The sequence below is a fragment of the Ursus americanus genome, chromosome 21 (assembly GCF_024610735.1).
Source record: "Ursus americanus isolate L20-20 chromosome 21, mUrsAme1.1.p, whole genome shotgun sequence".
NCBI classification, from domain to species: Eukaryota; Metazoa; Chordata; class Mammalia; order Carnivora; family Ursidae; genus Ursus; species Ursus americanus.
This window is the reverse complement of record NC_142147.1, coordinates 22,218,088-22,239,343: the sequence shown is the minus strand read 5'-3', so window position 1 is coordinate 22,239,343 and position 21,256 is coordinate 22,218,088. Positions and strand designations below refer to the sequence as shown.

At 58.2% G+C, this 21,256-nt stretch overlaps 5 protein-coding genes across 18 annotated transcripts in view; 2 read left to right on the top strand and 3 right to left on the bottom strand.

Moving 5' to 3' along the window:
* Positions 1-260: 260 nt before the first annotated feature.
* HSF4 (heat shock transcription factor 4) lies at positions 261-5,088 on the bottom strand. 6 transcript variants are annotated; one of them, XM_045815031.2, is made up of 13 exons: positions 4,954-5,088; positions 4,187-4,295; positions 3,971-4,098; positions 3,746-3,870; positions 3,406-3,481; positions 3,196-3,260; positions 2,585-2,687; positions 2,199-2,340; positions 1,851-1,974; positions 1,217-1,322; positions 1,037-1,102; positions 849-918; positions 261-576 (listed from the first exon to the last, which is right to left on the bottom strand). In XM_045815031.2, exons 1-13 carry the CDS (start codon positions 5,074-5,076, stop codon positions 425-427), a joined length of 1,389 nt encoding a protein of 462 aa, XP_045670987.1. In that variant the 5' UTR covers positions 5,077-5,088; the 3' UTR covers positions 261-424. The 6 variants fall into 6 exon arrangements, 5 of the variants coding, with proteins under 5 accessions (XP_045670987.1, XP_045670984.1, XP_045670986.1 ...); XM_045815028.2 differs by having other exon boundaries at positions 1,851-2,078; positions 2,199-2,326; XM_045815030.2 differs by lacking the exon at positions 1,851-1,974 and having other exon boundaries at positions 2,199-2,326.
* Positions 5,089-5,985: 897 nt separating this feature from the next.
* FBXL8 (F-box and leucine rich repeat protein 8) lies at positions 5,986-9,473 on the bottom strand. 5 transcript variants are annotated; one of them, XM_045815037.2, is made up of 3 exons: positions 9,401-9,473; positions 7,560-7,756; positions 5,986-6,958 (listed from the first exon to the last, which is right to left on the bottom strand). In XM_045815037.2, the coding sequence occupies exons 2-3, from the start codon at positions 7,709-7,711 to the stop codon at positions 5,986-5,988; spliced, it is 1,125 nt and encodes a 374-aa protein (XP_045670993.2). In that variant the 5' UTR covers positions 7,712-7,756; positions 9,401-9,473. The 5 variants fall into 5 exon arrangements, with proteins under 5 accessions (XP_045670993.2, XP_087726615.1, XP_087726614.1 ...); XM_087870489.1 differs by lacking the exon at positions 9,401-9,473 and adding an exon at positions 8,512-8,719; XM_087870488.1 differs by lacking the exon at positions 9,401-9,473 and adding an exon at positions 7,990-8,505 and having other exon boundaries at positions 5,986-6,938.
* TRADD (TNFRSF1A associated via death domain) lies at positions 8,723-15,088 on the top strand. 3 transcript variants are annotated; one of them, XM_045815040.2, is made up of 5 exons: positions 8,723-8,803; positions 12,588-12,746; positions 13,564-13,841; positions 13,924-14,122; positions 14,272-15,088. In XM_045815040.2, exons 2-5 carry the CDS (start codon positions 12,596-12,598, stop codon positions 14,580-14,582), a joined length of 939 nt encoding a protein of 312 aa, XP_045670996.2. In that variant the 5' UTR covers positions 8,723-8,803; positions 12,588-12,595; the 3' UTR covers positions 14,583-15,088. The 3 variants fall into 3 exon arrangements, with proteins under 3 accessions (XP_045670996.2, XP_045670994.2, XP_045670995.2); XM_045815038.2 differs by lacking the exon at positions 8,723-8,803 and adding an exon at positions 9,278-9,416; XM_045815039.2 differs by lacking the exon at positions 8,723-8,803 and adding an exon at positions 9,488-9,619.
* Positions 15,089-16,600: 1,512 nt separating this feature from the next.
* B3GNT9 (UDP-GlcNAc:betaGal beta-1,3-N-acetylglucosaminyltransferase 9) lies at positions 16,601-19,583 on the top strand. 2 transcript variants are annotated; one of them, XM_045814944.2, is made up of 2 exons: positions 16,601-16,742; positions 17,119-19,583. In XM_045814944.2, exon 2 carries the CDS (start codon positions 17,145-17,147, stop codon positions 18,357-18,359), a length of 1,215 nt encoding a protein of 404 aa, XP_045670900.2. In that variant the 5' UTR covers positions 16,601-16,742; positions 17,119-17,144; the 3' UTR covers positions 18,360-19,583. The 2 variants fall into 2 exon arrangements, with proteins under 2 accessions (XP_045670900.2, XP_045670901.2); XM_045814945.2 differs by having other exon boundaries at positions 16,632-16,772.
* Positions 19,188-21,256, bottom strand: part of PHAF1 (phagophore assembly factor 1) — a 28,207-nt gene continuing 26,138 nt past the window's right edge. For both annotated transcript variants that reach the window (XM_045814942.2, XM_045814943.2), the window contains exon 17: positions 19,188-20,644. In XM_045814942.2, coding sequence (XP_045670898.1) covers positions 20,558-20,644 — 87 coding nt within the window. In that variant the 3' untranslated portion in view covers positions 19,188-20,557. The remainder of the gene's footprint in view (positions 20,645-21,256) is intronic.

The following is a 21,256-nucleotide window of genomic DNA, read 5'->3' as shown; positions in this document are numbered from 1 at the left end:
AGAGCAGATGCATTGTGGAGCTGGATGTGACCCCAAAAGCCCCTGAGTTCCGGAGGCTGCAGTGACCACGTGCCAGCCCTGGATCCGGTCAGAGTATGGGAGCCCAAGCAGAACTTGGGGCTGGTTCCCCAAGCACCTCCACTCTCCAGGGTTTCCCCTATTAAAGCCTTAGCATCTGGAAATGTCTATGAATGCAAAGTCACCCCCTGCCCACCCATGACTTCTGTGCTCCCTGGTCGGTAGAGAAAAGAGACTAGAAACACAGAAAAAAAAATGCAGTTTATGTGCAGGGCTCACTAATAGAGAAGGACTGCAGAGGAGCAGGGTCTTCGTTCAGCCTCTTCCAGGGGCACCAGGAAGCCCGGAAGGGCGTGCTGCCGCAGGCCAGCCCCTCAGCTAGGCTGGCTTCAGAGTACAGCAGGTCTCAGGGGGAGGGATTGGCCCCTGGGCCTAGGTAGGAGGCTCGGCTCTCAGGGGTGCTGTAAATGGTTAAAGCTCCAGGAAGGCCAAGGGCTGGGCCTCCCAAAGCCGCTTGGACATCCAGCAGGAGTGGTGCCCCAAGTGTGGAGTCCTTCCCTAGGAGGATTGGGCCATGCTCAGCAGGGAGAGACAGCTCTTCCTCCTCTTTTTGAGGAAGGAGAGCCTCACCTGCCCTGCCCTCTGGTCAGTCGAGATGAAACATCCATTCTCAACCTGCCCACTCTTACTCAATGGCGAGAAGATGGGTAGCCTAAACAACTCTCCCAAGGGCAGCCTGAACTCTGGGGATTTCCCTCCAAAACACAAACTGCCCAGCCCATCCAATTCTGGAAGCTCAGACCAAGGTCTTGAGTCACCACAACTCTTACCCGGCCCCGGAGAATTTAACCCCTTGACTGCCAGCTCAGTCTCACTCCTCTCTGGACCCAAAGGCTGCATCTGCAGAAGAGAACCCAAGGAAGCAGCTGGGGAGGAGAGCGGAGGAAAGGAGCGGGGGCTCTGGCTGAGGGCTTGGTTTGGCAACTCTAATCCCCTGCCCTCTCCACGTTCATCTTACCAGGGACAGCTCCATGTCCAAGTCCATCAGGGTCCATTCTCGCCCTTGGAGGTTGGGGCCCAGCACCTGGGGGAAGAGCTCAGTCAGTGGTGCCCTCCCCCTGCTAAACAGACCCCATCGAGCCTCCCTGTGCCCCCCCAGCCCCCCCCCCCGCCCCTGCCCTGCTGAAGGTGTACTCACATCCAGGGGCCCTGCAGGCTCCACACTTTCAGGGGGGGCCCGAAGCAGCATGGGAGATAGCAGATGCTCGGGGCTCCATCCCCCCCTCTCCAGGCCCAGAGTTCCCCTGCACACAGAGAACTGCTGTCGGTCTCCAATGTTCACCCCCCATTAGGTTCCCAAGAAACCTGGATACATCAGGATCAAAATCGGACATCTACAAAATGGTAGGAGAGGATTCCCCACCTACAGTGTGCTTAAAGAGTGCCTCTGCTTCCTAGCTATAACTTGAGGTTTGGGTTATGGAACTGGGGTCTTGGGATATGTCCCTTTTCTTTGGAATTGTCAACACCAGTGGTTCTTAAACAATTATGTACTTTACAATGTTTCCAGTAACCGAAATGAACTCTGTTACAATACAGATTCCGGGGTTCTACCCTAGATAGACTGATTGACCTGATGGGAGTTGCTACTTTGCAGGGCACTCTGACAGTGGTACTCTTTATAGAGCACCTCTGAGAAATCTGGTCAGATCATATTGACTGACCTTCCCCTCAGCCACAAGGTGCAGACAAGGCTGGGAAGTTAATTAGCAGTGGTCTATCTGCAAAAGTGGCCCACAGGGCTCACAGTCAAGAATCAACTCTTTGCTCACCTGTCAGGTACCTCCCTGGGACCCCTTGGTTCAGGCTGTTGGGTATTCCTGGGCCCCTCGGGGCTGAAGTTCCCTTTCCCTTCCAGGATGGCCTGCACCACAGCCACAGGCAGTGGCGGGGGGGCTGTCACGCAGAAGTCACACTCGTTTGGGGCCAGGGCCAGCCCGGCCTCGCCTTCCCCCCCTGGGCTGGCCGGCTCTTCTTTGAGCAGTGCCAGGCCCTTCTCCCTGCACCAGAGAAAAGCTTCAACCAGACCCTGGCACTGACCTCCCCCCTACCCCCACAGCCATCTGCGCTGCCAGGACCTCCCCCACAAGCTCCCCAGAGGGTGGCCCGGTCTGTCTCACCTCCTGCCACCACTGGAAGGAGAAAGCCTGGTCCCGTCAGGGGATGGAGAGTCTTCATGGATGTCAGAGATGATAGGGCCCCTGGCCCTGTGACAGCTGCTGAGGCCCAAGGTGGTCTCTGGGAGGGGCTGTAAGTAGATGACTAAGCCCAGTCCTTCCCCTCAAGCAACAGGGAGAAGCAGAACCCAACCAGTACCCACACAGACCAGGTCTAAGGAGTAAGGTTTGAGGGGGGAGGCTCAGTCTGTGCTGGGGAGCCTGGATCTGGGGTGGGGGAGGAGAGGCTGGCCTCTGCCTTCTCTTCCTGTTAGGGACATGGGGGAAAGGAATAGGCTCTCCATTAGCCCAGCTGTGCCCTAGGGAAGGGAGGAGGAGCAAAAACCTACCGACTGGATAAAGTAGGGGTCCTGCAAGAGGGCACCAGGCAGGGGACAGGCATTGAATTTGGCTGGTGGTGGGCATGAGCTCCCCTCATCCAGCATCAGGGACCTGTACAGGGGGCAAGGCAGGTTCATCCCCCATGCCTCTCAGCCCGCACCTCCCTCCCTCAGGCCCCAGTAGCCAAGTCAGCAGAGCTGAGGCCTGTTGCCAGGGCATCAGTCACATGCTGGAGGCAGAAGGGGCTCCCCCCAGAAATGGGGGGCCTTTGAGGGTGGAGAGGGGAGGGAGGGAGCATGGGTTGAACCCCAGACCCTCTGCTGTTGGGATGCTCTGGGGTGAGGGGGAAGGGGCTGCTGGGGGGAAAATTTGAGAACACAGGGAATCTGGAAATGGGGGTACTTGGTAGAATTGGGGGGAGAGAGGGAAAGTCCGAGGGGTGACTTTGGGGAGGTTGCCAAGGGATGAGGAAAACTGTAGTGCAGGGAAGAAGAATGAGGATTCCTGGTGAGAGGGCTTCCGGAGGAGAAGGAGTCCCTGCATGGGGCCTCTGGCAGGGAGGCTCCTGGAAGTGTGTGTGTGTGGGGGGGGGTGGACATCCCTTAACTTTGTCACTCACAGCTTTCTCTTAGCTCCTGCGCTGCTGGATCCTGTCTGAAGCGGCCCAAAGAGGCACTGGATCAGCTAAAGAGAAAGCAAAGGGTTAATTCATACTTCGGAGATTGTCCCCACCCAACAAGGCACTTCCAAGCGGATCTGAAGCCTTGGGCGGAGGAGGTAGGTGTGTTCAGCAGTGGTAGAGAGAAGTGGGGGAAGGGAAGAAGAGCACCTTGCCAATGACTCGGTGCTGCTGACCGTGGCTCTGCCGCAGAGTCACCACCTCCCTCCATAAGATCTCGTTCTGCCTGCGGGAGGGCGTGGGAGGGTGCTGAGGCATCTGAGAGTCCATGCAGTCACCACCCTCCACAGAATGGTAGGTCTAAACCCACTACTACTCGGATGAGCGTCCATTCACACAGAACAGAGTTCCACAGCCCAGCCCATTTGTCTGGATGGAGGCACCGAGACATGAGAGAGGAAGGAGCTGTCCAGAAATGCCTGGAAGCCGGTGTCCTCTCGCCCAGACTCCCTTCTCCCTCCCTACCCTCCTACGCCCCCTCCCCCCGCACTGCCTGAGCTCCCGCAGCCGCGCCTCGGTGCTCTCCTGCACTCCCCGCAAAGCCTGCACCTCGCCCAGCAGCCGGCCCAAGTCCTCGGGGCGCCAGCGGCCGTCGTCGCTGCGCAGCGCAGGCACCTGCAGGTGGGAGGCACCATCAGTTCAGAGTCAACTAGAACAGCGCCAGCCTTCTCAACACCTCCACCAGGGGTTGCTGGTTACTGAAGGCCGCCCCCACCTTGCGCCGCACACGTTCCAGTAGTTGTTCTCGGCCGCGTACGAAGCTCGGGTGCTGGAACTCGACGTGGTCGCGCTCCGGCCTGAGCAGGCCACCCTGCTCGATGCTCACCACCTTCCGAAAACCGTCTAGGGAAGGGATATGGGGGAGTGAATTGCTCCATCCCCGCACACCAAATCACTCGCACCCACTTCCCGCCCGGTCTTGGGGACTCACACATGTTGAGCTGCCGCACAAAGCTCGCCATGTTGCTGTGCTTGAAGTATTGGGGCAGCACTTCCTTGGCGAAACGGCTCTGGTCGCTTACGAGGAAACTGGTCCCGCTCTGCCAAGAACGCCGCCCGCCCACCGACCGTCCGGGCGGAGACCGGACGACAGTGAGCCGTGCCCGCCCACGGCCAGGCAAGCGCTCTGGCGCGCGCGCGCGCGCGCACACGCGCACACACACACATACACACACTACACTCGTACTCACGATGGGGACCCGGCCTGCTGCTCCTGGAGACATGGGACAAGGCCATGCCAGAGCCTCTCTGAGGCCTAGGCTGGGACGACCTCAGCGAATCCCTACCCTACCCCGACCCAGACTCCGTACTGGGTACTCGGAAAGAAAGAGCAGAAGCCAAACTTGGGTTCCAGCCCTGGACGGGTCCCAGGCCCAAGATGTCACTCTGAGCTAGAACCAAACCGAGCCCTTCTCTTCTCCAAGTCTCTGTTTTCCTGTCTGTTGGGGTGGGGTGGGAACGAAATAACCTCGAAAAGCCCTCAGGCTCTAGGTCTCCAGAAGGCTCCTACCCTTTCCTCCGTCTGGAGGAAGTCGCCTCACCTCCATCTCACACACCCCCTCCAAGGTAAACTACACTGGACAGCTGCATCGAGGGACCCACAGCCCCGTCCCAGGCGGGGGTTGGGTGGTAGTGATGTTCACTGACGTGGAAAGATCCCGGGGACCACTGGGGAAGTCGAGGGGCCCCAGCCCTCACCGGGCTCCAGCGGATCAGGTGGTCGGTCCCCGGGTCGCCCACCAGCGCCCATAGCTTGCCGAGGAAGGCAGGCACGGGGCTGGGGCCCGGCTCCGTGGGCAGCGCGGCTGGCGCTTCCTGCATGGCGCAGTCTCGGCCGGCTAAGCGCTCGGGCCGGGCGCCGCGGGCTTGTCAAAGCCGCGGAAAATGCTGCGTTTGCCGCCCGCCCCGCCCTACTCCGCCTCCGGGCGACGGGTCAGGTGGGGGCCACGTGCGAACCCGCGGGGCGGGGCTCAGACCGCGGCCGCAGCACCAACAGATAGAAAAGGAAGGCTGGGATCGAACGTGAGTGGAGGGGTGCGGTGGGGAGGAAGACCCGGGTTCGAGTTCCACCCTTCGCAGGCCGTTTCCTCCTTTGTTCTTCGGGAAATATCACCCGTACGCGGCCCGGTGAGGGCTGGAAAAGTCCTAGAAGGCGATGGCCATTGCCTGGATAGAGACGGCAGAGGCGGGTGCGCTGAGGAGGAGCTGGCACCCTCCCGCAGAACTCTGAGGCGTTGTCATTCCAAGGATGCGGAGTGCCCCGCCCCCTGACCTCCATAGCCGCATGGGTACAACCGATCTCTCCCACGCCGGCCCGGTCGGGTCCTTGGACCTCTGAGGGTTCCCCGCCTCCCCATTCAGAGCCATCCCCGCCTTCCAGAGGACGCAGTGCTACTGCAGGATTTGTTTATTTCACACTCACACCTGAGCCGCCGCCTGGTCTAGTGTCCTCCCTCCACCCCCTCCTCCTCACATTCCAGTGCCGCGGAGTTAGCGTAGTGTCGGCAGTGGAGTGGGCTTGGGGGAGAATAATCCCATTACGGAGATCCACCCAGAGGACTCAGGACGTCCTGGGATGGTCCCGCCCGAGGCTATCTCACAGGCTCTTATCTTCCAGAGGCACAAGACGCGACAGAGTCTCGAAGGAGCGGGCCAGCACTTGGCGCACGCCTGGGCAAGTGGATCCAGCACCTCAGTGGCCACACGTTTGCTGGAGAGGCGGCTACCCCATCACGCCACAGGCGTGGGCAGCCAGGGATGCGGCTCCCGCGTTAGTTTGAGCGTGTAGCTGCGCAGGCGCGAACACTGCGCGCGGAAGGCGTGCAGCACAGAGGGTCGTACCACGCAGAAGCAGTGTACTTCGCGCAGGCCCGCGCAGCGCGCCGCCAGCAGCTCCAGCGCGGCGTCCAGCTCCGCTGAGGCAGCGGCGCGCACCTCGAGCGCGCGCAAAGTTGCTCCGTAGTGGCGCGCTGCAAAGCACACCGGGCCTACCGTATCCCCAGAGAGGCTGAGGCGTAGCGTAGCCACCGGCACGGCAGGCTGCAGGACGCGCCTCACGCTCTCGGCAGGCAGCTCTGGCTCCAGCTCCAGCTCCACGGCCAGTCCTGGGTGGCGGCGGCGCACCGCGGCCCAGGCTTCCTCGGGCAGGGGCGGCGCGCGTGCGTCCTCAGGGCACGCGCACCGTAGGGCCAGGAGAGCGAAAGGCGCGCGGCCCGGCGCCGCCAGCACCTGGAGGACAGCGCCCGACAGGCTGGCTAGGTGCAGGCCGAGGGCACGCAGGCGCGGGCAGGCTTCTAGTAGCTCGAGCACAGAGTCGGGTCTCACGCTGCCCACCAGCGTGCAGTTGTCCAGGAAAAGGCTGCGGAGCTCGGGGCAGCTGCGTGCCGCTTGCAGCACCAGCGCGTCGTCCAGTGTAAAAGGCAAGCGCCGAAGGTCGAGGTGGTGCAGCGCGCTGGCCGCCCAGCAGATGGCGTGCACAGCGTCCAGGATGTCGCGGCCTGCGTCGAAGAGCGGCTTTTCTCCGCGGCATTCCAGGCGCAGGCTTCGAAGCCCCGGAGTGCGGCCCGCCAGTGCGGTCAGCAGCTCAGTGGCCGCCCGGCGGCTCGGTTCCCTCGACGGCTCAAACTCCAGCTGTAGGTTGTGAATGTGGTCCAGGCAGGCAGACAGATATGGTAGCAGCGTGCCTTCTCGCTCACAGTCGAAACTTGTGGTTAGAACCGTGGAGAAAAGGCATTTGCCGCGAGAAGCTTCTGCCCATCTCTTAGGCTGGAGTGCAGCTACCATCCCCACTTCCTGACACCCCACACATATACCTCCCAGTCCTGATCATGCGAGGTTTCCTCCAAAATAGCCGCTGATACTATGAGGGAACTCCCACCCTATCCCTTTGGAAGACATAAGATTCGTCTGCCATGAGTTGAAGCCCTGCCAGGGAAAACCAAAGATATTTTAGGAACTGAGCTTTCTCAGAGGTTTCTAAGGAAGCGGGGCGTGGCCTCTGGACTGTCAAGTTCCCATTCTGCCTCTGCTACCACTTCGCTGAGTGACCTGTAGGAAGTAATTAAATTTCTCTGCCTCAATTTCCTATCTGTGCAATGGAGATAATTCTACCTATTTACCACGTAAGGTTTTCGTGGGGATTAAATTAATATATGTAAGGTACTTAGAACACCGGTTGGTACATAGTAGGCGATCAATAAATGTTAGTAATGATTATTCTTTTAAATATGGATATCCCCAACCCGCGACTCCATGGAGAAAGGGAGAAGGCGGGAGGGCGTCAGGAGAGGGAGGAGCCTGCTCACCTGATGGTCGTATCACGCCACACGACGCTGCAGGTAGCAGCAGCAGCCCACGCTCTGCAGACCCTGGCGGCGGCGGCACGGTCCCGCAGGGGCAGGTGGCGAAAGATGAGCGCCAGCACCTCCTCTGGCAGTTGCTCTCCAGGTTCGGCCATGGCTCTGCGCGGGATGGGAGCTCTGCCGCTTCCAGAAGCTCTCGCCTGGAGAGAGAGGGGCGTTTTTGGGCCCTAGAAAGCCAAAACGTTGAGGGGACCACCGGAGCGTATGTGTGGTACGGCTTGTGGCCCAGAAGTTGCTACACAATTTGCAGAGCCCAGTGCAAAACGAAAATCTGGGACTCTTTGCTCAAAATATTATTTAATCGTTTCGAGACCGTGACAGCAAAACGTTCAACCAAATTATTAAACCAAGCATGAGGCCCTGTTCCACTTACCGCAGAGGTCTCAGACCCATGATTGGCCCTGGATGCTGAAAGATTTCTGATTCTCCTTTACACTACGTTCTCACTTGTTGAACAAATCTGCATTTTATGCTATACTAGAAGGAATGCAACCATGACCTGTGTGCGAGGTTGATAAAGCCGAATATCCAGATTTGGAAAATGCTATCGGATCTTTCTCTTAGCCACTGAAATTTTCTCTGGGAAGGGTGGAGGGCCAGGTGCACCTGCCCTGACTCGGGACAACCCTGTCCTCCCCCGCCCCCCTCCCCAGCTCAGAGAGCCTCCTGCCTCCCTAAACACACACTTAGAGCCACTGGGACCACCCAGACTAGTCTTCCAGACATCTTCCAGAACTGCTTTCTTCCCAACTTCTGCTCTGAGGTCCAGGTTAGGACTGGACCCAAGCGTCGCCTCAAGGGCCATTGAAATGAGGGCTTCTCAGACGGCGGGGGGGGGGGCGGTGCATCAGAATCACCCGGACACTTGTTCACAATACAGATTCTACCTCCCCACCTACTAAATCAGGCTCTCCAGAAAAAGTAGGGCCCAGGAATCTGAATTTCAAGTGCCAGTTGACTTCAGAGGTCCCCAGTTGAGAGACCGCATCCCAGCCAAGCCAGTCACTAGAGAGTGACGATAGGGTTAATAGGGCGGGGGCACCGGAGAAGACTTTTAATTGGCCGGGACCACCAGCCAATCAGGAAGCGGGGGTGCGGGTGGGGCGCCGCCAAATCTGCTCTGAGGGGGAGGCTCCTTCCTTTCCTGCACTTCACTGGGAAGACGTCCCGGGTGCTTCCAAAGAAAGGTCGGTTGGGCGGAGAAAAGCTTCGGGTTCTGGGGCCTGACGGGTCCTGAGTTGTAGTTTCGATCCTGACTCCGGAGCAGTCCAAGGTCAGGTTGGGCAGTTTCGGTTCAGCTGGAATTCTTCAGACCCATTCCGGAGCGCAGCCTTTATTGGAAAGTGTGCGTCCTCTTCGAAGTTGCCGATTTTATTTTAGGGTGCTTGAAGGTTTTCCTACACAACGTTTCACACCACTTGCCAGTTTTCTATTTCCCCATTATTTTCCAAGCTAACGGTCTCTGCTACAATTTGCGCCTCAAGTATCCTGGGACTTCAGATACCCGCGGCCAGGCTTGAACTTGGACCCACCCGCACCCCCTCCGAGTGTGAAGGATAAGGAGAGGTCGGAGATCATCGAGCTCAAACCCTCCCCACCCAGACGTCACTAGAAAATTCTGGTGTCCAAGGGGTGCCCCTTTGTTGATCTGTCCGCACCCTGCTTGAGAAAGCGGGGCAGCTCTCAACTTGGGGTCCCCCGGGCTCGTAAGAGCCGAAAGCGCCCGAAGTCTTTTGGCGTGGGCAGTTCTTCTTGCCGTCTAACCTCGGGCGCCAATGTCTTACCTGCTAAACGGACCAGGTGAGCTTTGCCCAGAGGCTGGGGACTGGCGGCGGAGGACAGTGGGCGGGAAGACACTGCTGGGAGCATTGGGGGCGGGACGCCGGTGCTGACGGGGCTGCTCGGCCTGGGGCACCGCCCCTGCGCTTCGCGCACACCCGGAAGCGTCCTAGTCCAGTGGAGCCGGTCCGGCGTGGGAATCGGGGCTGGGCCAAGGCCGCCAGGTTAGTGCAGAGGGTGGGTGGGCTTCCCGGTGCCGGCAGGAGCAGGGGGGGATCCTGGCTCAGGAGCGTGGGCGCGGCGCGGTTGTCACCCGCGGCTGCCCGGGCCAGTTGGTGGCGGCGGCCTGCTGGGCTGTTTGCGTGAGAGGCGACAGAGAACGTTGTCACTCGCAGGTTCCTTGTCCCAGCTGAGGTCTTTCGAGGGGGTGTCAGGTTCCTGCTTGTGGGAGGACGGCGCGGGGCAGGTTCTGAAAGTGTCTGTGAGCAAAGACCTGTTCCCGCCCCAGCCAGGTGAACATGCGGGTGGGCACAACTGGAGTCTGGGGGAGCTTCCCTCGAGAGCTCGGGAGCGGGCCAGCTGAGTAGGGAGCGCTCCAGGATGGATGCAGTTCCTGAGGGGCCATGGCCCCGGGCCATTGGCGGCCACCCGGCCGGAGGCAGGGCTGCCCAGGACTGTTAGAATATATTAATGGGGCGCTGCGACTGGCTGGCCCCTGGTGGTAGAGGCCTATTTTCTTGAGTCGGTATCCGCTAGTCGCTCACAGTCTCAGCTCAGCCAAGAGTCCCCAGGACCCAGCCCAGTTCCACCCTCAGCTCACGGTGGGTGAGGCGCGGGGCTTCCCGAGGAGGGGCTTCTGTAGAAGGACACGTAGGAAGGAGTTCCCCAGCGGACCACGCGAGCCAAGGGTCGTGGTCCCTGTTATCTGACCCCCTCGACCTCCAGCCCGGCAGACCTGTTTGACTTCTCCCATTTGTCCACTAGTGAGTGTGATGGAGCATCCCCTCTTCCTCCAGGTTTCCAGTGCCCGCCCTGACAGTCCTGATAGGCAGACTCTGGCCCCATCTGGCCCTCACTTCCACCCCTGGGGCCGATCACATTCATGGGGTCAGCACCCTCAAGTCAGGGAGGAAATGTTTCAGGACAGGTTCCCACACTCTCCTATCCTCTGGGCTACTCCCCTTGGGCTCCTAACTTGTCTCACCTATCTTGTACCGCTCTTGGTCCCACTTATCACCTATAGAGTCTTACCCCGTTCCTGTTTTCTTTTTTGCTTCAGTTTTATGTTGCCTTTTAATACAAAGGACGTATGTCTATTTTACATAAAGTAGAATGTTGCTAAATACAATGAAAAAAATCTCCCCTCCCCCCACTCTCTTCCCCAACCCTCTGCAGGGGTAAACAATGCTAGCTAGCTTCCTATTGATTTCCAGACTACTGCTTTGGGTAAATACACAAATATTAATATGTTTTCTACCAAAAGGTTATGGGGCGAGCGCTCAAAAGGCATGTCTCCTGTGCTCAGAGGGTGGAACGGACCACCACCAGATATCATTTCTCTTGCCAGATCTGGGTGATGCTGGGAGGGTGGGCCCTGCCCAGTTACTGTCCCAGCTTTGGCTCTCTGGTTAGGGTGTGGCGGCAGATCTGAAATGCAGCCTCTGCTTTGAGCTCGGGATTCCTGCTCCTTCGCCAGCAAGGTCCAAGGCTGTGGTCCTGGTTCCCTCTGGCAGCAATCCCCCCCTTCCCTGTCCCTCATGTAAATGGATGCCAGCTGGAGCCACCCCATCTGTTCTGCCCAAAACAGTGACATCCAGGGTGCTCACGGTTAGGGCTCAGCACCCCCTCCTAGCCCACTGTATATAAATGCTGGAGATCAGAGATTAAGAAGTGTGACTGGTGGGGCAGTATGTGGGGCCTTGAGCCAATGTTTCTAGGACAAGGATGGGATGTTGCCTCAGGTGAGGTGGGGAGAAAGAGGCAGGGCGGTTCTCCACCTGCAGCCTCATGGTGCAGTAACTGGAAGGCAATTAAACTGAGAAGGGTCAATGAAGTGGTTTCTTGGCTGGGAATTTTGCCCCCCACCCCTGGTCTAGGGCTAGGATTTTGTCAGAAGATAGATGGTGGAGACACGAGTACCAAGGGGCCCTGGCTCTGTCTGGAAAGAGAGGAAATCTGTAATAGAACAATTTGAGTTGCATAAGACAAGAGCCCAGCTCCAAGGACTTCAGAACAAAAAGGAATGATTTAACTCACATAACTGAAAAGTCCAGGGTGCAGCTAGGGTCAGGGGCATAGTAGGGTTAGGCATGCACATCTTCATCTCTTGGCTCCGTATTCTTCTGTGTCAATTTTATTCTCAGCCAGGCTCTTTCCAGGCAGTGGCAGAGGAGTCCTATCCTTTCTTCCATCTCAGTCCCATGGGAAGGGAAACTAGTGTCTCTTATGGATCCAGCCACGGTTTCAGGCTGATTCTGATTGGTCCAACCTAAATCTTATGCCCAACTCTGAACTAATAACTTTAGAAAGGGGAGTGGAATATGCAGATTTGGCCAGGCCTATTTCACTTGTGCACACCTGAAATTAGGGAGTGGAGTTAATGCTCCCAACAGGCACGTGGATTGAGAAGACGGAAGAGGGAAGGCCCCAAAGGCCAGCCAGGATTGGGAGAGGGAATCTGGGCAGGTGCAAACTACAGGTGTCCTTTGAAATGAAGCCAGGAGGTATATAGTAGGAATTCAAGTGAGAAAACCTAATGGGGGCTTTTGTCCCAAAGTGATCATGGGGGCTCAAGTTTAAGCTGAAGGCATACTAGGATATGGGTTCTGTTGGCTGTGGGGCATGGGTCCAGGATAAGGATGTCTCCTGTCAGCTTTGAAAGAGATGTATCCTGGCCTGAGGAGGGGGCAGAACTTCTCTGCCACCACTGCAGGATAGAATCTCCCTTTTTCTGCCACTGTGACCCTGGACTTTCTCTGAGAAGATAGTGGAGGGACAGTCCTCACTGAAAGTGTGGGCTTAGCTGGGTTGGGCTGTGCAGATTCAGAAGCACAAGGGGCTGCCTGTAAGATGATGAACTTCCCCTTACAAGTGTGCCAGTTGGGTGGGGACAGCTGAGCCACACAGGACCGGACAGTTTTCTCCAGGGCTGGGTTGGGGGTGATCTGGATGCCTGACTATCTGCGTCTCCAGGAGGCAAGATGGCGACTGGGCCAAATGGGCTCGACGAGTGGGTGGGCAGCGCATACCTGTTTGTGGAGTCCTCGCTGGACAAGGTGGTCCTATCTGATGCCTACGCTCACGCCCAGCAGAAGGTGCCAGTGTACAGGGCTCTGCGGACGGCATTGACAGGTGTGTGGGTGGGCGGGTACTTGGAGAAGAAGGGGCGGGCTTTGACATTTTGTGGGTGGGACCAGGGGGCTGAGGCCCACCTCCTCAACTCTGTGGGCGGGTGCTTAACCACAGCTTTACGAGAAAGATTTGACGGGGAGAGGGGGAGGAGAGGAGAGGGATGGCTGGTTTCATAGACTCTGTCTTCTCTGTTTACACATGTGTGCCCTTGGGTGTAGACGTGTGTCCCCGTGTCTGTGTATGATCTACCTATATGTGCACTAACGCCCCCACACTCTCCAGACCAGCCAGCTCACTGCTTTCTACTAATCGCGCTTCTCTCTCTTTTCCTCTCTCACTGCAGCACTCCTTGCCCAAGACCCCTCCCCAGTACCTACCTTTCGGGGGCCTCCCTTCCCCATCTCAGGGCAGAGGCCACAGGAAGCTGAAACCGGTTGGGGGATCCACCTCCTTCCTGGCCAGCGGGAGCCACAGTTGGTAGAGGCCGAAGACCTGAGACCTCTCGCTCCTCCGCTGCCCCGCGGGTCGCCTACCCAGACGGCTTGGCTGCTCTGGGCAGCAAAGCCTCTCGCCACGTCCCTTTTGCCTACCCTCATTTGGGGCTTCAAGGATGGGGCTGGGGTGGCACCCACTCCGTCTTAGGGTGCTCCCTGTGATAGGTTCTAGCCTTCATTTTGGGTTGTTGCTGTGTGCATCCCAATTTTGTTTCCCAGCTGGGAGCTAGGGTCAGGGAGGGAGTCTGCGTGGGCTTCACCCCACTATGGCCGCTTGGAGAACGCATGGGGACCCCCTGTCGCCTGACTGTCCGCCTCCGCAGAGAGTGGCGGGAGCCCGGACGTGCTGCAGATCCTCAAGATCCACCGCAGCGAGCCGCAGCTGATCGTGCAGGTGCGTTTCTGCGGGCGCCAGCCCTGCAGCCGCTTCCTCCGCGCTTACCGCGAGGGGTCGCTGCGCGCCGCGCTGCAAGGGTGCTTGGCGGCGGCTCTCGCCCTGCCCTCGGTGCCGCTGCAACTGGAGCTGCGCGCCAGCGCGGAGCGGCTGGATACCTTGCTGACGGATGAGGAGCGCTGTTTGAGTTGCATCTTCGCGCAGAAGGTGTGGCTGGGCTGGGGCCAGGTTGGGGTGGGGCGGGGATCCGTGGCTAAGACCCCCACCGACGCCGCACTCCCCTCCCTAGCCTGACCGGCTCCGGGACGAGGAACTCTCTGAGTTGGAGGACGCGCTCCGGAATCTGACATGCGCTTCGGGGAGCCAGGGTGGCGACATGGAGGTTGTTTCAGCGCCCTCGCAGTCCCTGGCCACCTCTCTCTCAGAGGAGAAGCCGCCGCCACCACCGCCAGCTGGCCAGACTTTTTTGTTCCAGGGTCAGCCCATAGGTGAGGCGCGCGCAGAGAGTCGAGGCAGGGTCCTCGGGAAGATGGAGTTTGGGGAGGACCAGAGTCTGGGCTGGTAGTCGCCGGGCGGGAATAGTGGGGTACGGGTCTTGGTCCCGCTGGGCTCACTCTGCTTCTCACTCTCCCCGCAGTGAACCGGCCGCTGAGCTTGCAGGACCAGCAGACGTTTGCCCGCTCAGTGGGTCTCAAATGGCGCAAAGTGGGGCGCTCCCTGCAGCGAGGCTGTCGTGCGCTGCGGGACCCGGCACTTGACTCATTGGCCTATGAGTATGAACGTGAAGGGCTGTACGAGCAGGCCTTCCAGCTGCTGCGGCGCTTCGTGCAGGCCGAGGGCCGTCGCGCCACGCTGCAGCGCCTGGTAGAGGCCCTTGAGGAGAATGAGCTCACCAGCCTGGCAGAGGACTTGCTGGGCCTCACGAATCCCGATGGCAGCCTGGCCTAACCTGGGTACCAGAAAAAGGGGTGATCAGCCACTTGCCCAGCAGCGTTTGGAGCACCCGGATGACCTAGGGTCCCTTCTGCTGCTATTGCTGAGCTCCTGTCCATCCACGGGACTCTGAGACCACACTTACAACCCCACTTGGCCCAGCTGTTGGAGCTTCTGGGCAGTGTTGACTGCCTTCTCCAGGAGTTGGGAAAGCACCCACCATTCCTGTTGGGGTGCCATTGGGAATTTGGCCCCAGATACTGTGATATCGACAGAGTGCAGGGGTGACCTGCTCCAGCGGTTTGCCCACCCCAAATGAGGGGCTTCTGGCCAGCCCTTACCTCTTCACTCATTGAACAGCTAACTACTCATTAAGCCCTTGCTGTGTCCTAGCCATCATCCTGGGTGCTGCAAATACTATGGTGAACAAGATACACGAAACCTCCCTGCCCCCAGTTCATACTCAGTGTTGGACTGCAAATTTTAAGCAACAGTAATAAAATATTACCTGTTTTCTTTTAGGTGAAAAATACAAAAAGTTGTGGGAGCACTGAGCAGGTGCCTAACCCAGATTAGGGGGTTAGGCTTCCAGGAAGAGATAAGAGTGTGAATAAGGGAGAGGGTGGGCAGTTGAGGGAAGGGCAACATTCTAGGCATAGCCAGCCTTGGGTGAGGTGTTGAGGAATGTTAGAAGAACAGAAGATGTTAGAAGAACAGAAAGTTTGGAGTGGCTGGGTCTGGGGGTGGTGGGTGGGTTTGCAAAGAACAGTTGGTGAGTGTGCGAGGCAGATAGCTCAGGGTCTGGTAAGCCATTTTACAGATTTTGGATTTTATACTGAGGCCAGTGAGAAGTATTTAGAGGATTTGGGGAGTTAAGGTTGGGAGGCTGGTGAGGAGGGAGAAGAAGAGGGAGAGGTGGGGGGAGGGAGGGTAGGGGTGGAGGCCCAGGCTAGGGCAGTGGCAGCAGAGATGGAGGGAAGGGATGAAAGGTAACAGGCCTAGAGACACTGGATGAGGAGTGAGAGTGCAGGAGGATCTCAGAGTTTTTGCCTTTTTCAGTAGGATGGAGGGTGGAGCTGCCTGCTGAGATGGGGGCCCTCAATGCCCAGAACAACTCTCTGCCCACCGGGGTCCCAGATCAAACCCTTTACTCACTGGCTTACTTCAGGAATCCCTCAAGCTGAACCATCCCTGCCAGTCCAATCTGGCCTGCAGTGACCCAGGCTTGGTTATTTCTGCCTGTAGGAGGCTATGCTGGTTTGGGGCCCTAGGGACCAGGGGGCCCAGAGGTATCTCTGGGGAGACAGACTGATGTGCTCCCCTGTGAAATTAAAGCAGAGAGCGTTGGCCCCTGTCCTGTATCCTAGTGGATAGATGGTGAGAGGGGCAAGGGAGGACAGAGCTAAGAGTCCCAGACTGAATTCCAGAAGACCTAGGGCAATGCTCTGAATTTCTGCCTGTATGCTGCTGGACAAGTCACTTAACTCCCTGAGGGGCAGTGTCCCCATCTGCATGAGCAATGAGAGCTGCTACCAGAGTTGTGAGAATTCAATGAGCTGTCTTGCTTGCTGGGGTGGGAGGAGGGGTGGTGTGGCAGAACCAGGAGTAAGGAGGCAGGCATGTGTCTAGGGCCATTTATGATTATAGGTCCTGCCTGGTTGAACCTGGGCTGCTGGTGAGCTGAGGAGAGGCACTGCCAAGGATAGCCTGGGGTCGTGGCCAAGTAGATGCCTAAAACGCTCAGCCTCGGGGATTTGGGACCCGTCAGCCCTGGGCTCTTGGCCTCCTCACTCCGGAGAAGTAGGGGAGTGGAGATTAACCAGAGAGGCTAATGTTTCTTCCTACCCCCACCAAATTTGGGGAGTTTGAGCCCACACCGAGACCAGAACCCACCTCCTCAGGCCTTCCCAGTGAGAGCTGCCCGTAAGGATACCCTCTCAGAGATTAGTCTCCACTTGGAGACAGCGCTTCCCGCGGCGCCAGGGCGGAGCTGAGCTCCAGATGTCCAGGCGCGCACAGCTGGAGGGTCACGTGGCAGCGGCCCCGGGCCCCCCCCTTCCTGCCAACGCTGCATTTGGCCCCGGCCCCGTCCATGGCTGCCCTTGGGACCCTGCGCTGAGCCCCGGAGGCCCTGGCGTCCGGCGTCCGGGGCTGCGCCGCTCCCAAGGGACAAGCGTGAGTGTCGGGATCCCAAGGACGGACGTGGTGGGTAGGGAGGGGTAGAAGGGATTCGGCTTCAGCGCGGGAAGGGCGGGCGGGGAACCGGGCCGAGCTCCGCGTCTCCCGGCCATAGGGAACCATCCCGGGCCGGCGCTGAGGGGGTGGGGATTGGCTACTAAGAGAAACTTCCAGCCTCTTCAGGGTACCCAACTCAGTGTGTGGGGGTGTGCCACGGCCCAGAGCAGGAGAACGTCGGAGGGGGATGAATGGCCGGTAGCGAAGATCTTCGGCGTTTGGCCTCCGCCCCCCTCCCCTCGGGGAGACCAAGGCCGGGAGTCCCTCCCGGCCAATGGCTTCCGCGTCGCGTGCCCCTGACTGAGTCTTTCTGTAGGGGGCGCGGGCGCCAGCCACGCTGACATGAGGCGGAGGCTGCGCCTCCGCGGGGACGCGTCGCTCACGCTACTCCTCGGCGCCGCCTTCGGCCTACTTCTCTACTCACAGCGCGAGGGCGCGGCCACGACGACAAGCGCCCCCCGAACGCAAAGGAAGGCAGAGCCAGGGCCCACCCCGGGACTCCGCGTCTTCCAGGCACTGGACGCAGACGCAGCCCCAGCCCCTCTGGCCTACGAAGGGGACACACCAGAGCCGCCCACACCCACGGGACCCTTTGACTTTGGCCGCTACCTGCGCGCCAAGGACCAGCGGCGCTTCCCCCTGCTCATTAATCAGCCGCACAAGTGCCGAGGAGATGGCGCACCTGAAGGTGGACCCGACTTGCTCATCGCTGTCAAGTCAGTGGCGGCGGACTTCGAGCGGCGCCAAGCTGTGCGCCAGACGTGGGGTGCTGAGGGTCGCGTGCAGGGGGCGCTCGTGCGTCGCGTGTTCTTGCTGGGCGTGCCCCGGGGCGCGGGCACAGACGGGGCAGACACGGGGGGGGAGGGCACGCGAACCCACTGGCCTGCCCTGCTGCGTGCTGAGAGCCGCGCGTACGCGGACATCCTGCTCTGGGCTTTCGACGACACTTTCTTCAACCTAACGCTCAAGGAGATCCACTTTCTGGCCTGGGCCTCGGCCTACTGCCCCGACGTGCGCTTCGTTTTTAAGGGCGATGCAGACGTGTTCGTGCACGTGGGAAACCTGCTGGAGTTCCTGGCGCCGCGGGACCCAGCTCAGGACCTGCTTGCGGGTGATGTGATCGTGCAGGCACGGCCAATCCGCGCGCGGGCCAGTAAATACTACATCCCTGAGGCGGTGTATGGCCTGCCCGCCTACCCAGCCTATGCGGGTGGTGGCGGCTTTGTGCTTTCTGGGGTCACCCTCCGTCGCCTGGCCGGCGCCTGCGCGCAAGTTGAGCTTTTCCCCATTGACGACGTCTTTCTGGGCATGTGTCTACAGCGCCTTCGGCTCACACCCGAACCCCACCCTGCTTTCCGCACCTTCGGCATCCCCCGTCCTTCAGCAGCACCGCACCTGCGCACCTTTGACCCCTGCTTTTACCGGGAGCTGGTTGTAGTGCACGGGCTCTCGGCTGCCGACATCTGGCTTATGTGGCGCCTACTGAATGGGCCCCAAGGGCCAGCTTGCGCCCGTCCGTGGCCTGTCGCTGCTGGCTCTTTCCAGTGGGGCCCCTAGCCACCTTCATGGCCCCAAGCTCCCCTCACTCAGACCCAGAATGATTGCTCCCAGAGGTGGAGTATTTCAAAACCTAGCCCATATCACCGGAAGTCTGTCTCCACAGGTCCCCAGGGAATTAAGATTGAGCTTGGCTCCTGCTGGCCTACCTTACTGGAGCTGATCTAGAACCAACTGAATGGTAGCCCTTTGAGACAGCCAGGGCTGAGGCCTTAGAGCACCAGGCTCTGCCAAACAGGTGGACATGTTTGACCCTTCTAGTACCAAGTAGGTTTTGTGGGGTTGGGGATGGGAGGTCGCACAGGCTCATGGAATCTGACCACACTCCTTGATTTGAAAGTCCCAGAGTGATGCAAATGCCGGTCTTTCTCAAGGCTGGAGGAGGTGGGGGCCTGGCCTCAGTCCTCATGGAACTGGCAGGCATTCTGCTACAACTCAACCTGAAGGTAGGCATTTTGCTTCCCATCTGCCCCTTCTAACTGGATTTTCAGCCCTGTACTCATCTTTAGATCTTCTTCTGAGGTCTCCTTTCCTGAAGCCAACCCCCCTCCTGGGCCCTGGTCTGGCTGGAACACCAGGGATGGAGGCACAAGGGGACAACCGGGTGCATGGTCCTATCTAAAGTCTTTCCCCACCACATAAGAATTTACACACACACAACGCCAGTTCCCTACTAGAGGCTGTGCTGCCCCACTAAGAAAAGCCAAGGAACCTAAGATGACTCCACCATAAAATTTCCCATATTCTTCACCCACTTTCTCAAAAATCAACACCTCCATGCTTATTTTAGTACAAACATCCCAGCAACAGCACATGTTGAGTCGCTGCTGAGGGCATAGGTCTTTATTGGAGGGGTATGGGCAGGGCATGAGGAAGGTTCCCCTATTCTAGGAAGATGGGGATAGTCCTGGCTGCCCCTATAGTGGGATATGTGTGTGGGGGGGTCTCTGGCCAGGCCACAGTCCAAATGGGAAGACACCAGTCAGTCACAAAATTATGGGAGCGCCACATAAGCCTGGCTTTAAGCCCAGGAACCACCTAGGAGCCTGGGGCAGGTCCCCTGCACATTCATTGTTAAACTCTACAGGATGAGGCTGTACATGAGTTAATTACAAAAGAGTCATATTTACAAAAATCTGTACACACATTTGAAAAACTCACAAAATTGTCATCTATGTATCACAAGTTGCTAGACCAAAATATTAAAAATGGGATAAAATTATACATTTCTCTTCTCAATTCATTTCAAAAGGATTATTTTTAAAGCACATATGCTACTTTCCTTAGCAAGACCCATGAAAAGACTGAGCAGCCCAGCCTTCCTTGAGCCCCCAGAGGCCTTGAGCCATGAATGGGCCTGGCCAGGGGACATTGCCCAGGGTTGGGGCAAGAGAGCCAGCCCACAGTGCAGAACAGAATGCTGAAACAATAAAAGGAGGAAGATGTCTTTGGCTAAAACTTTGGCATTAAATAAAAGAGGCAAACAGGATGGAAACATGCAGCCTGCCAGCCAGGTTGGGGCAGAGCGGGGGCACAGGTGACCTTGAAGGCTGGCTCCAAGAGGGGTAGGAATCAGGCCTGGGCACATACCGGGTGGTAAAAAGCTGTGTTTCAATGAGTTGGGTGTGCCTACTGGGCCTGGTAGGGAGCGCGTGCAAGGAAGGAACAGGGAAGGGCAGGTGGGCCACCTTGGCCACAGCCAGCTCATCAAGTACTAAAGTGGATGTAGTGCAAAAGTCGCAACCAAGTACTATGGACATGCCACCCGCTTGCCTTAAGGGTCACGTGGCAATGATGGGCCAAAGGCAGGACCTCGTCTTCGTCCCGGGTGCCTGTGTCCTCAGCCACAGAAGGAGTCCCAACTTTTCCCAATGTGTGTGGAACAGGAGAGACAGAACTCTGCCTCTGTATGTGTTAGTCGAGGTCGCCTGGGTCCCGATATCAAGGCTCAGAGTTTGTGCTTCTCTTTGCAGTCTGTATCCTCTGTTGGCACCAGGAGACTGAGGACGGACAGAGGAATATTTGGGCCTCTCACCCCATGGCAGAGCACCCAGTCTGAGCCCCACCTCAGAACATCACAACAGCCTTTCAACACTGGCAAGGTGTCCAAGAAAACCCACAGGGTGGCACATGGAGGCCCGCTGAACAGGATGCGATGTACAGCTCCACAGGGCAGAGGGGCAAGGGTGGTGATGTCCTTAGGGGAGCTCTGCTGTTCTCAGGTGGGCACCAGGTCTGGGGGGGCCATATAGGGTCACCGAGGCAATATGGTTATTCTGCATGACCTGGTGTGAGAAGCGGACAATGAGTCAAAGGGGAGTAGAAGGGATGTAGGCATGGTAGGCAATCAGATCCACAGAAACGACCAGTACTAAGGCTCTGCTGCAGAGAAGGGATTTAGGGCCACTCCTGTGCACAAAGGATGGAGGCTGTGCGTGCAACACACCCGCACACAGGGCTGGGCTGATCCCTTAACATGCCCCAACTCATGCTAGCAGTCATCTCTGGCCCAGCAACTGCCTGCTCTTCATGGGATACATAAGCTTCACTATACCTATTTATCCAGTCCTTCTGGAACTGCTAGGGGCCTAGTGAAGGTATAGCATCCAAAAGGGAGAAGAGGGACAGCCCAATCTTCTCCCAAGCCAGTGGGGCCTCTACAGCCACTCACCCATAGCACATTCTTTCATATGGCATTCAAAGCCCCAACACTCCCATGCTGAGCCCCATTTGCTCCCTGGGGTTCCCTTTCCTACCATATTTACGTTCTTACGTATGTGAGATCCCCATCACCTCTCATCTTGTTGGATACAGACCACTGCTTAAGCCTCCATGACCTCGAATTTCACCAACATAGTTTCTGAACTCTTACTGTCCAATGCAGGCAGGTCAGATTC

Excerpts from the sequence above, each read along its gene's own strand:
- HSF4 (XM_045815027.2), bottom strand. The coding sequence starts at position 4,478 with ATGTCTCCAGGAGCAGCAGGCCGGGTCCCCATCGTGAGTACGAGTGTA. Across the intron at positions 4,099-4,186 it reads TGTGCGGCAGCTCAACATGT|ACGGTTTTCGGAAGGTGGTG; the intron begins GTGAGTCCCCAA and ends TCCCTTCCCTAG. Across the intron at positions 3,261-3,405 it reads AGCACCGAGTCATTGGCAAG|CTGATCCAGTGCCTCTTTGG; the intron begins GTGCTCTTCTTC and ends CTTTCTCTTTAG.
- TRADD (XM_045815038.2), top strand. The coding sequence starts at position 9,392 with ATGTCTTACCTGCTAAACGGACCAG. Across the intron at positions 13,842-13,923 it reads GTTGCATCTTCGCGCAGAAG|CCTGACCGGCTCCGGGACGA; the intron begins GTGTGGCTGGGC and ends TCCCCTCCCTAG. Across the intron at positions 14,123-14,271 it reads GTTCCAGGGTCAGCCCATAG|TGAACCGGCCGCTGAGCTTG; the intron begins GTGAGGCGCGCG and ends CTCTCCCCGCAG.
- B3GNT9 (XM_045814944.2), top strand. The coding sequence starts at position 17,145 with ATGAGGCGGAGGCTGCGCCTCCGCGGGGACGCGTCGCTCACGCTACTC.
- FBXL8 (XM_087870488.1), bottom strand. The coding sequence starts at position 8,009 with ATGGGTCTGAGACCTCTGCG. Across the intron at positions 7,757-7,989 it reads ATGGGTCTGAGACCTCTGCG|GCGAGAGCTTCTGGAAGCGG; the intron begins GTAAGTGGAACA and ends CTCTCTCTCCAG. Across the intron at positions 6,939-7,559 it reads TGGCGTGATACGACCATCAG|GCACGCTGCTACCATATCTG; the intron begins GTGAGCAGGCTC and ends GTGAGCGAGAAG.